The sequence below is a fragment of the Poecilia latipinna genome, unplaced genomic scaffold (genome assembly GCF_001443285.1).
Source record: "Poecilia latipinna isolate Pla-1442-1.1 unplaced genomic scaffold, P_latipinna-1.0 Scaffold165, whole genome shotgun sequence".
Lineage (NCBI taxonomy): Eukaryota > Metazoa > Chordata > Actinopteri > Cyprinodontiformes > Poeciliidae > Poecilia > Poecilia latipinna.
Genome location: NW_015112781.1, coordinates 384,396 through 397,463, shown reverse-complemented (window position 1 = coordinate 397,463; position 13,068 = coordinate 384,396). Strand labels below are relative to the sequence as shown.

Below are 13,068 nucleotides of genomic sequence, written 5' to 3'. Positions count from 1 at the left end.
GGAGGTGAAGGAGGGGGGGGGGGGGGGGGGGGGGGGGAATAGCTGCAACGGCCACAGAGAAAGGTATGTGTGTTTTTACATTGGGGAATGGTCGCATGGAAGAAGTGTCACAAATCGAGTGCGAGCTAAACCTTTTCCCTTGACAGCCAAATCAATGGAGCAGGTCTTTCACTTCCTCGGCCCGACACACAAAAAGCATTTTTATGCTAGATCAAATCACATCACTCTCTGTCACCACCACTCACTCGGACAAAGCCTCGTCCAGCCCTCCGCCCGGCCTCGGTTTGGCAAAATTGACGGATATTTGCTTCATTTTGCACAAAGCCGCCTCGTGATTTAACTGAATATTGATGCCCCTCTCTGTGCCTCTTTCCCTCTTCAACTCCTTACATCTCGTATCCTCTCACGCCCTCACCCCTCTGATCCTCCGCCCCCGTTCCACCTCTTTCTCACTCTGCAGGCTTTCGCTTCCTTAAATGTGGCGTTTAGCGTCGTTTAGCGTGGTCAGGGAGCATGAAAAATGTGACACTTTCCCAGCCGCGGCCGCCTCACGCTCGGGCGCATCCCCATTGTGTCTCTACATTGTTGTGGGTGATTTCTCCTCTGCAGAAGCTCTACTGTATGAAACGCTCATGCCTGTCTGAGCTTTGGCATGCTCCAGTTATGCTGTAGTGTGGCTGCATTAGCAAGCAAAAAGAAAGGCAGGGGGGGTTGGGTGGAGGCATAGGAGGCGAAGGTGGGGGTCAGGAATGAGTGATAAAAATGGGAGGGGGACTGCAGAGAGCACAAGAAAGAAATCCTCATGACTGAAGGGAGGTAATAGATAAAAAAAAAAAAAAAGAAAGATCGGGAGAAATGGAAAGAGATTGAGAGTCATACCCCTGAGAGGAAATGTCTTTGTTTTGAATACTTTTGCATGTGTTCCTCTCCAACTACTACTTTCTACAAGATTGCGCGGGCGGTTAGCGACTAAGCCCGCTCTCGCTGTACCTTGGAATAAATCGCTGTCTCCATGACCTCTCCATCTCTGTACCAGGTGATCTCAGCTGCAGGTTTGGCTCCCGAGGCTCTGCAGGTAAGGTTGTGCGGTGTGTGGGCCTTCAGACGAACAACGGGGCCGCCTTCCACCACGGGGTCAGAGGGTGGAACTGTGGAGCAGAGCAAAAAAAAAACATACCACTCAGAAACGAAACGGCAAGACCCAGGCAAGTACACAGCCAGGCTGATGCTGGCTGTAGCTTTTTAGCTCGGTGTCGGTGTATGACTATATCTTCTTACTAGCGAGCGTCTGTTAACAAGGTGTAGCTTTATACAAGAGAAAAGACCAAGAACAGTTGTTAGTTGGCGGCGGGGAAAGAAAAAGAAACACTCAACCTTATTTATTTCCTTTCTGGGGACTAGCATTATTACTCTATTTGCTCCCACTGCTGCAGAGTGATGTTTCAGCCGAATTGCTTATTTGTTCATTTATTTGCATGGTTTCGCACGCACCACTGGCAAGCCGAGCGTGCCACCCCTGATGAAGGCGTCTATCTCCCCCGACCAATAAGAGAAGGCGTAAACATGGGGTTTGTGCTGGCCTTTCTCGCACCCTCCGCCGAACCAATTTCGCTGTGTGTATCTGAATTGTCAGAGGTCCTTCCGTTGCCTCGGCACGGACACTAATGGAATCCGAGCGCTAGGTGATTTTAATTTCCATGCCGATTCCCCTGACTGCACTCCCACCGTTGACTCCTTTGACTGTGCAGGATTGCTTTGGTCTCATCTGGCCACATTGATTTATACACACGCATACACACAAATGCGGGCGGTTGCACACGCGACGCAGGAAAGCCCCACTTCCTTTTTGATAGTCACATCCTCACAGCTAGACTGCATTTTGATTTTATTTCTGTGTGTATTTCATAAGCATGATGATCATGAACCGCCAGCCAGAGTCTTTCAGGGCACTTTTCCAGGAGGGGGTGACAGTTTTTCATTGATTTCCGTGATTTTACATACTATGTATTTCTACATAGGGAGAACTGCAGGCTGCTTTGCTCTGTGCAGACAGATGAGCATTCGTGATTTGTCTTTTTACAGTGCCTCGCAAAAGTATTCACACCCATGCCACACTTTATGTCGTTGCAGTCGGAAATTAAATGTATTATTACTGAGATTTATTATTAACCAATTGTGAAGTGGAAGGAGCAATACACATGGTGGTCGGGATACTACACAAATAAAAATCGAACACGTATCGTTTGCGTTTACACACACCTGTATGTCTGAAACTGAATTGTTGTCTGTTTTGTTAAAGAAAAGTTTTGATAATTTCCTATGAAAGACGTCATTGTAGTTACCTGAGCTGCAGCTCACTGCAGTTCCTCCAGAGCTACCAGAAACCTCTGGACTGCTTCTGATTTATGCTGTTCCCTTCAGGTAAGATGACGTCTATGTCTTGGTAGGTTGTCGGTTTGTGCTGCACTTTTCCCAAATCTGAATCCTCCTTTAAACGACCTAAAAAAAAAAACCTCTCTCTCTCTAAGCTGTCTGGGGAGTTCCTTGGTCCCCATCACACTGTGATGTGCTCTAGCAAACCTGGAGAGCGAGCAGCTGTATAAGCTGATGGTTAATTGCACACAGGTGGACACTTACTTACTAATTAGGTGACCTAAGAAGGCAGCCACATGGTTATATTTACTGTTTTCAGAGTAAAGGGGGATGAATACTAATTCAAGCCACGTTTTTGAGGTTCTTGTGAAAATTTTCCAACTGAATGCATGATTTTTCTTTCACTTTGCCGCTTCGTGTAGAGTTATGACGTAAAACGCCTCCCAAAAGTATACTGAAGGTGATTTGAAATGTGCTAAGTTGTAAAAGCGTCGAGGAGGTTTGAGTGCTTTTGTTCTACTTCAGTTCTGAGTGTGACTTCTCTACCTAGCCAACCCAATCTCCAGTATTTTGACACTTTGCCTCCGTGGCAACAAATAAATAACAGCCTTTGTGGCACAATTTGCCGCAACTGCTCTGCATAAACTCTTCCTTTGAGTTTCTCCCTCCTTATAAGGTTTATTTGCTTGGGTGGTAATTTATGGACTATTGACAGGACTAATTAATGGAGTGGTGTTCCTTTGCATGCCACCAGATGCCAGCAGCACCTAACCGACTCCCATAAGGTCTGTCACTTCTAATCCTCGCTACTCTGACCATACCCCCCCTGCCCCCAAACCTCTTCCTCCACTTCTGAATGTCTGTGTGAAGAAGTAGATCACTCACATCACGTTAATGTACAAAACCGCCCTGCGCTTGATAGATGTTGTGGCTTGCTGCAAAATGTGCTAACTGTGCAGATCTGGACCTTGGAGCAACTGTGCGAGTCATTTGTGACTGCAGCAATCACATTATCTTGGACCTGTACAGTCTCGATTATTGCCACTGAGAGTAAAGGCGTTTCCCCTCTTTTTTTGCTGAGCTTTGCTTGGCACTTCTTTAAGATGTGTTTTTGCAGTATATAAAACAAAATCTTATCCCAGTCTGTACAGAGGAAGTGAATAAAATATACAAACCATAAGTTTTAAACAACCTTTTAGTGCTGTGAAGTGAAGTTGAACCTTTATGGGTTTTTGTTGTTGTTGTTGTTTTTGCTTTCTTTTTTTGTCAAATTTAAATGTTTCAGTACATTTTCATCTTTCAAAAATAACCTGAGTAAATACTAAATGCAATTAATTTATAATTTTATTTATTATGGAAGAATGACAGTCCACATTAACCAGCCTTTATGTGAAAAAGAAGTAATTGCTCAGTAAACTGGTTGTGTCACCCATGGAGGCAACAGTTGCACTAAGACGTTTGTTTTACATAGTTGTCATTTTTTCCCCCCACTCTTCTTTGCAGAATTAGACGCACTCGGAAAAGACAAATGACCTGTTTAGGGTCACATGAAGACTTGAGGAGTTAAGTTTGGACTTTGACTAGGCCTATGCAAACTCTTCACCTTTGTAATTTATCTGGGCATTCTCAGATTTCTTTTCAGATAGGTGCATAATGTACTGCTTTTAGAGAACTTTTGTCAACTTATTTTTTAGACAGGTTCCATTTAAGTGCTAAACTAGGGTTAGCTTGGATGGCTGTTTAACCACTGTAAAGGAAAACATCCTTTAAAAACTGCATGTTTGATTTACTTATTTTTGTTGCTGATGTGTGAACGTGGTTGGTGTATCTCAAATGTCTATTTGTGACCAAAAAAAGACTAAAAAAATATAACAACAACATATAATCTGCTACCTAATGCAGGTAGGGGGTGTCACCATTTCCCTGCAGACAACTAAGACCCCTAGATAATGAATCGAATCCTGACACAGCAGACACATCATTGAGTTGAAGATCTGAATATCCTATAAAGTGTTTTTTTTTTTTTTTTTCTCCAGAGTCTTGGAAATTACACTTGTCTTTCAGCCTTGGTGTTTTGTGATAAAGACACTCCCCTGATTTTTTTTTTTTTTTTTTTTCCCCCTTCTTCTCTTTCAAAGCTCTGCCAGCCTGCAGACCCTGGCACAAGAGCTGGCTGGGAGGATCATGAGTGAGCTGTGTATCTTACCTAGTACAGTGAGCTTGGCACGGTGGGAGCGGAGCGCTGCCTGTGTAGCCTGACACTCATACACCGCGTCATCCGCCAACTCCGCTGAATCGATCAGCAAGCTGTGCTCGCCTGATAGCGGGTCGCCCATTAAGGAATAGCGCGTCCAGCCTGCATGAAGCCAGCACAGAGAATAGAGTTAGAAGTAAACAATTCGAGCAACAACAAACACATATTTAAAAGGAGTAAAATATAACCAGGCTCCTGCTCTGAACAAAGGGGGGGGGGAGGGAAGAGGTGGAAAAGCTCTTTATAAAGCACAAGTGAAAAGCATGCAGCACCTTACAGAGGCCAGGCATTTAAACTGTTGTGTTAGCACAGTGGCATGAGGCTTGGAACACAACACGTAAGAGGGCTGCTGCATGAGGAGGTTGTCCTTTAAACACAGACACAATAAAGATGGGGTTGCTAAGGTCAAGAGGAAGCCTCTCCGCTTTCTCACTACGCTGCTACACATTTAAATGTCAGTGCGTGACAAAAGCCAATTGATTATCCACCTTCCTACCAGACTCTTAAAATGCTAAGCAACAAATTAAAGTTTGGTGTGTGCAGCGGGAGCCGATCTGTCAGCGGCGCGTTCTCCCCCTCGCCATTCATTTGTGTAAAAACCCCAACGGCTGACAGAGAGGGAGCTGATTTCTAATGAGACCGGGCATTGATCGCAACAAGACCCGATGAGACACAAAGGACAATAAATACAGAGAGCAGGAGGAAGGAGGGGGCCAACAGAAACAAGGATAGTGACCGTACCTGGCAGGTCTCTCTCTCCGCCCAACGCCAGGCCGTCTTTGGTCCACTGGACCATTCCCCTGTAACCCACAATCACACAAGGCAGAGTCACGGACTGGCCCTGCACCACCACCTGGTCCTGGGGCTGCTGGGAGAAGTAGGCTGCTTTGGTGGCTGCTGGAAGACAGAAATAAAAAGGACAATGTGAAAATCATTTCGTAGCTAGTGAAATAGAAGAATACAGTTAGAATCAGCCATCAGTTGTCTTATGCTGAGGCAATGCCAGTAGTTTTTACACTAACAGTAACAACACAGCAGGGTGACAAAGTATATAGATATCAACTGCATAGATTGAAAATAAAAAATAAAGCAAACTCTGTTCTGGTTGAGGATCAGTGACATCATAAGCGACACAATGGATGGATTTAACTCTTCAGCAAACTCAGTTACTGTTGACACATTTGACATGGGAGTCTGACAGCTTTCAAGTTGTATTAAAGTTGAAAACTGTCCCACCTTTTGTGCTAAAGTCAGATTGTGACTCTTCTTGTCATAGGAAACACAGTGATGTCATCTGACATCGGTAAGTATGAGTAAAAGACTGATTTTATTTTATTTTTTTGTGCAGGTTTTGAAACTGATTTCCTGACTGGAGTGGCCACTACTCGTCAGTAAGTTGTCGGAAAATTGGGTTGCGGGAGCTGGTCAGAGGGCCGGGACTCTAACCTGCAACGGCCACACAGAAAACCGAGGCCTCCGTTGGCCACATTATTCTCCTGATACAGATTTTAAATAATCTGAGACGCATTTGAGTTCTAAGGGTTTCAAAGTTGTCTTAAGATCTAAAGTTTGACTGATGACATCCGCAATGTGGAAGAGCAACTTTTATTGGCGTTCGAGAGAGGTTCTGAAGTTACACTTAAGCAGCAAAAAGATTCAACCCAAATTGATTCCACTGTCGCACAAGCCACGATGCTGCGATGATCACGATGATCATTCTGTGATCATCTCAACCTTTATAGTGTTTTCACAACAACCACAAGAGAATGAACATACCCAACTTGTGTACGTGTTTTTTTTTGTTTGTTTTTTTGTTTTTTTTATTTGTAAAACTTCTAAGAAAAAGAGTCAGCAGTACCCCATTACTTATTCAACTGTTTCAAAAGACCATATGGTTATATGCTTACTGACGTGAAGAGAAAACACACTTCTGGGGAGAAAAATCTGCCACTCTTTAAATGTGCTTTTCTGTAAAAATGGATGTTAAACAATCAAAACTCCATTAAAGTTCCCGGGGGAACCATCCGTTTGAGCCTGCTGAAAGTCGGTGGAGACACCTGCTGCCGTCTCGCTGCCGTGTTTAAGCAAAAGGCGCACGCGCTCCCTCCGGATTGGCTGGCTTGCCTTCACACACATGCCGAAGCGCAGCGTGAATACGGATACTCGGCTCCGACTGTTTGTGCCACTATGCTAAAGATTGAGTATTACAAATCCTACTGGCAGGGGAAAGATGGCAACACTCCAGAGGTAACTAATCCATAGGGGGAAGGTAGGTGGTGAGACGGAGAGGAGAGGCAGTTGGTTGGTTATCTTCGCAGGGCGTCTGTGTGAGTCGGGAAAGGGACTTATAAAAAGAAAAAAAAAAGAGAGAAACCTTCCCTTTTTCAGCGTCTCCACTTCTTTGTTGCACAGTGCAGAAAAGAAGGAAAGGGGGGGATGAAGGAAGATAAAGACGGGTCCTATTCAGCCAGTGCTAAGCCCCCCCCTTTTTAACTGCTTCTCTTGGTGGGAGCGCTTAAACAGACAGCCCGCCCCTCTCCCCCCACCTCCAATAGCAAAGAAAGCCACTGAAAGGAGGGCAACATACGGCGGCCAGAGACGCGCTATTGTCCCCTTGTCCCTCTCTTTTAATAGGCCTCTTCATTTCCAATCAATCCTGCTAAATGCAAGTTTAATAGCTTTTCAATAGCAGCTTTTCCCCCCAGAGGATGGATGGGATTTTCTCTCAGTCTCACTCTTTTCTCTTTCTTCATCTCTTCTCACTCCATTCTCTGTATGTTTTTTTTTTTTTTTTTTTTTTTTTTTTTTTTCCTCCTTGTTGAAAGGGGAGGGGGGGGGGTGCTTCCCAGATTGTTGGCACTGTTTATTCCCCACTCAATTACCCACTTCATCTCCGGGTGCACCCTGGTCTGAACCTCACCCCTCTCCTCCTTCACCCTTTCAGCCCACCTCCCGCCAGTGTCACGCAACATCACAATTAAAGATGCCAAACAGTGAGCTCATCAAGAACGAGAGTTCATCCCCAACACGTCGTGGTTCTCAGCATCCCTCTTAAAACCCATTTTCACTTCCACCCATCATCTCTCACTCCCCCATCTGGCCCCAAGGAGGTGTTAATAGTTTATTAGGGGGGAAAAAAAAAAAAAAGCGTTCTAATATTCTCTCCCTGTGCATCGCTTTATCAAAATGCGAATGAGCAGTGGATGCAAACAGGTAGGCAGTATGTGTATCACGCACTCTGGATCAAAAGAGGCCAATTTTAGAGCGCCAATGAGAAGTGCAGCGTCTTCGAGCTCAGTCTATTCGGCATTTACCGAAGGCTGGAATTTTCCCATCATACCCTTAAAAAAATATTTCTTTTTTTTTTTCTTTGCGTGTCCCGAACATGCTGCCTTTATGAGCTTCTGTGTGTTTCCTTTCTCTCTCTCCTTGCAGAGTGAGCTGAGGATTTTCCTCCCCATGCTTGCAGCAGTGCAAACATTGATTGCAATTAAGTTTCTCGCCCAGAATATCTAAATGTTTACAATGGGTAATAATTCACTGCATTGGTTGATTGTTAAGATGGATTACATGCACTGAATTGTTTCTCTTTACCTCGCCCACATGTCATTTTTCATGCTCGCAAATGGCAATTAACGCCACGCGCACACATATATGTGCAGCTATGCAAACATAAAGCGCAGAGCATGTGCTGTAGAGAGCGTTTCTTTTTTTCACCCTATAAGTGATTCATGGCTCTCCAGATCCCTTATTGAAAACGCTGAACAGAACATCTCGACTGGCTAATGACTCATGCCAGATTCCTTTAATTCCTCCTTGCTGAATTAGACAATTCTTTGACGGTGTATTAGCAGCTTAATTACATGAATACATTTCTGACGTGGGGGGGGGGGAAAGGAGCAGAACCAGACAAAGAATCGGTGGTGGAGGAGCAAGTAGAAAAAGTAAGAAGATGTGGGTGTGAAGAGGCTCGTTGTCTGTGGGCTGCTGTGTCACACACTTGTGCTGAAGTACACAAACACAAACTGCACGGCTCTGAGTGTTTCTTTTCCCCAAACTAAACATGGGGAGCTTCAATACTGAAACCCCCCCCCCCAAAAAAACCCTGAAATTTTCTTGAAACACTTCTTCTGTGCATCCAGTCATCCATTCTTTTTTTGAGAGACTAGAGTTTAAGGGTAACAGTTCACTGTACCCATAGGATAGGCTACAACAGTCCAAGGGTTGCTGGTTTGATTCCCGCTCAGTCGGTCTCGGTCATTATTTATTTGGGCAAGTCACTTTACCTGTCTTACCTGCTGGTGGTGGTCAGAGGAGCCCTGGTGCATGGCAGCCTTGCTTCTGCCAGATTGACCCAGGACAGCTGTGGCTACTATCCAGTAGCATGCCATCATCAGCGTGTGAACATGTTTGCGATTGAGTGAATCACTGAATGTAGTGTAAAGCTACATTCTGGCGTCTAATGACTTGACAAGGCGCTTGATAAGGGCCATGGTAGTGTAAAGCGATTTGGAGCCCACATATTTGATGAAGCTCTGTACAACACCAAACTGTCAAAGTCTAGTTATGAAGCTACTGCTCTATCGTACCACTGTTGATGAAAAGGACAGCATGACGTACCATTCACAACACTGCCATGGTCTCGTTATTTCAGTTACGATCTATTTCTTGTGGTCACAGATAAAGGTTGAAGCACTGATGGATCAATAAGCAAAAGCTTTTCTCTGGTGGTCAACCTGGAGGATAAACTGCTTCATCCTGCAATGAAGAAGATACCTGACCTGACTTGACCTGACCGTCAAACTGAAAGGAGCAATCCTCTGTTTTCTAGTTAAGAACTATGGCCTCATCTTCAAAAAACCTGACTCTCATCCTGGCCACTTCAAATTCTTCTGCCAACCAAACGATTGCTTCCCGAAGACTACAGCTGTAAAATGCAAATAGCACTACATCATCCATAAGATTAAGAACATTTAGTTCCCGAAGCAGACATCCTGTTCCTGATGTACGTACCTATCCATCCAAACAGGGTAAGAGAAAAGCAGCGAAACCAAAGCACACTGAGATCAAGATCGACTTTGTGCTGAGAATCTGTTTTCCATATTCCTGCATCACCCTTTCAAATAAACGCCCTGAGGGACACATTGGTGAACTTTTTGAGAAATATAAAAAGCATAAGGACTCGACAACCAAACTTCCATGAGCCCCATCAGCAACATATAATGAAGGTGAAGAACTAGTTCCTAAATTCGCCGCACAAATAAAACATCTGTAGCAGATATTAGTTTCATTATGAAGGTAAAAATGTGTAAGGGTGATTATAGTTACTCATGCTCACTTCAACATTTCATCCTGCAAGATCTCAAAGTAACAAAATGTATTGCATTCATTATGTTTCTGTCCTTGTTTCAAGTCTAGTGTGTGTTTTTCCATCTCCTGCTAACAAGGTCAATGCAAGTTTGGTCTGTTAAATTTTAATCCGGATTTCTTAAAATGGAATATCATTTCACACTGCCAGATACACATGAGACCAAGTTCATGTGGATTTCTGGCTGATGGTAAGAGCCAGCTATGTTTTTTTTTTTTTTTTCCTGTTGAGAAAATGTGCTGTGTTTTATATCCGTTTCTGCGAGCGTGCATCTGAATATGCGAATGAGTATGTAGGACAGGGAATGCGTTAATATGGACATCAACTTGTCAGGCACCAGCGGGCACGTTTAGCGGACGCTTTGACACTCTGACTTTTGCTGTCACATGGTTGGAGCTAAGTGCAGCAGAGCTTCCTCCCAGACTTGACCATCACCTACTAAAGAGCTTTACGTTGACCCTGGCGCTTGCCTGCGCTCCCTCTTTCAAACCATCCGATACGTTCACATTAAGAGGGATCAGGACAAGATGGACAGATGTCGGCAATGATCTGCTCAACGCTGGACACGTGCCTTGATCAAATTAGACTTTCTTTCTGTGTGCAAGCACAAGTGGCGATGCTAAAAACAGGACGAAGAGTTAATGGCACTGGAGATGACCTTTAGAGAAAATATAAATCCAACACACACAGCGCATTTACTGGTAAGTCACCACAGTAACCGCTGGATGTAAAAATGCACCCAAGGCTGTTAGTTAATTTAACAGGAGGCCATGTCCTTCAAATAAACCATAACGTAATACAAGACTTCAGTCCCTGTTCATATTTCCCTTGTTTTGCATCAACACTGGGGTGAATACATTTCCGAGAGAGATGCTCCGTCTCGCACAGCCATTTTACTCTATGACCTCAATCAAATTCAGTTCAAGGAGGCCAATTGCCACAATCCAGGGTCTGTAAATACAAGTGCTACCCAGTTTTACTGGTTGATTTAAACTGTGCTTTGGCAAGTCAAAATCTTTTTTTTTTTTTTTAAATGTCAGGAAAGCGCCGGGAAGCCAGAGTACAATATACCCTAGCTCGATTTTTTTTTTCCATAAAAAAGGCAAACATATAAATATGAGAAGGATAAGGAGGACTCTAGAATACAGAAATTGGTGGGTAAAAGAATATTTTAACTTGGAATAAACAACCTTTTTCCCTAAATGGTATCCATTGTGCCTTGTCTAGATAAGGCTTCTAAATCGAGCTGGAAAAGGGGAACTCTGCGTGGAATTATTATCCCTTTGTTTTGAGCTGAGCTCTGTTGTCTTTCTTTCCCTGTGTGAATGCACTTGTGCGTATATGCGTGTACAAAGCAGACGGTGGTACTGAGCGGCTGCACCAAAGAGTCCCAAAGGGGATACTGCACCCATCTCATATTTGATCTGGCTACTAAGCTCATTAGCGTGACTCCTACAGAACTTCTGAGAGCTGGAAGGGGGCTAACAACAGATACCACCCACTGGCTTGCAGCAATGTGGCACCAAAAAAAACCCACATGAGCTCAATGTGTAAGAACCTCTGTTCTTTCCTTCAGCTTGCGTCTTTGCAGACGGCGTCGTCTCTAATGGTGCCCATGCAGACTCGGTTCTATCCCTTTCTCTCCCACGCTGCATTCCAACTAGCCCTACCACCCACCCATCCGCTCTCGCTATCTTTTCTCCCATTCTGCGTTTTTGTGCCCAAATTGCACTCTAACAGCTTTTTAAGAGCTGTTTTGCCAGAGTTTAATCCGCCTAGCCTCCCCTTTCAGCCTTTATTCCATTGTGAAAATCTTGGCTGAGGCCCGGGTGCTTTTTAGAGAGTGGACCAGTTTATCCACCCGCCAGAACCCCCGCGCCCCCCTCCACTGATACCCCCACCCAGGGCAATTTCCTCCAGTTCTACATCCATCTACAATCCATTGCCATCCGCTCACTGCTCTGCTTACTGCGCATATGTCTGCAGCCAGTGAGGCATGATCCCTGAAATCAATGGCCAGCAGGCACATCCTTGAACATTATATAAGGTGTTACTAATTGTTGATTTGTTTCTCTTGGGCTCTTCTGCCATCGCGCTGCATTTCTAGACTGTCAGCTGTCATCTTCTGCCAGACTCCCCTAAAACATTCTCTTCCTCTTTGCCGTCTTGGATCCCCCTGTCCCTTTTTCTTTTGCTCTTTGAATTCGTGGTGTGAAAATCACAGGGGTTTGTGTCAGCTTGTCAACACAACACTCAAGAAAGCAGGTTAGAAGGGGAGCAGCAGGGGAAAAAAAGGAGCCATATGTTAGAAACATAAAAGAAAAAAATAAGGCAAGGTAAAAATGGAAAAAAAAAAAAAAAAAGTGGGTTTCTGTCAACTTGTAGTTGCAAAGGAGCAAGTCAGAGGCAGGTGGTGGTGGTGCAGCAGGGGGGCGATTGATGGAATGCTGTAATCAGCCTGTCTCCAAGGCCGTCACCGCGAGGCTTTTCCCCGCTGCGACGGGGCGCTGCACACATCAGGGCAGCAGTGAGGCTGATCGCACGGGCGAGCAGCTGCAGACTTGCGCACTAAGTAGCTGCTCCAACAGTTTGCAGTGGATAGTGAAATGGAGTGGTATATGCATGCAAGAAGGAAAAAGTGAAAAAGGAGGGTGGGGCGGGGTGGTCAAAGAGTGCTGATGTGACACAGTCAGCATGTGAGCGCATGTGAATGATTCGCGCAGTCACCGTGCTGCAGTGTCTTGACAACCTGCCACGCGTATATGCACGATCACCCTTGTGGTCCCGTATCTTCAGGGTTTTGAGTAGGCAGAAGCGTCTCCTTCTGCATAATTCTAGTATGGCTTTTAAACATAACACACACACACACCCTTTCTTCCCTTCAAATACACACACACACTAAAGCCCCGAGCCAGAGAGCTGAGAGCTGACTCCGTGCAGACAGATAGCAAGTGACTGGCTGGCTGGCTGGCTGGCAGCAGGACAGGAAACAAAAAGCCATGTGAAAAAAAAAAAAAAAAAAAAAAAAAAAAAAAAAGGGAAGAAAAAGGAGGGGGGGGGGTTTGGGGGGGGG

The 13,068-nt window shown here is 44.8% G+C and overlaps 1 protein-coding gene and 1 long non-coding RNA gene across 4 annotated transcripts in view; one reads left to right on the top strand and one right to left on the bottom strand.

Annotated features, from left to right (window-relative positions):
- The window catches only part of kirrel3l (kirre like nephrin family adhesion molecule 3, like), a 54,531-nt gene that overhangs the window by 15,331 nt on the left and 26,132 nt on the right, over positions 1 to 13,068 (bottom strand). For both annotated transcript variants that reach the window (XM_015029852.1, XM_015029853.1), the window contains exons 2-4: positions 5,369 to 5,524; positions 4,580 to 4,729; positions 991 to 1,148 (exon numbers count right to left, since the gene is read on the bottom strand). In XM_015029852.1, the coding sequence (XP_014885338.1) occupies positions 991 to 1,148; positions 4,580 to 4,729; positions 5,369 to 5,524 (464 nt within the window). The remainder of the gene's footprint in view (positions 1 to 990; positions 1,149 to 4,579; positions 4,730 to 5,368; positions 5,525 to 13,068) is intronic.
- The window catches only part of LOC106945867 (uncharacterized), a 52,622-nt gene that overhangs the window by 17,252 nt on the left and 22,302 nt on the right, over positions 1 to 13,068 (top strand). Inside the window, exon 2 of one of the 2 annotated variants that reach the window (XR_001424648.1) lies at positions 5,976 to 10,761. The exons of the other annotated variant lie outside the window; for it this stretch is intronic. This is a non-coding gene — a long non-coding RNA (uncharacterized LOC106945867). Of the gene's footprint in view, positions 1 to 5,975; positions 10,762 to 13,068 lie in introns of those variants that run through there. 2 annotated transcript variants of the gene reach the window in all.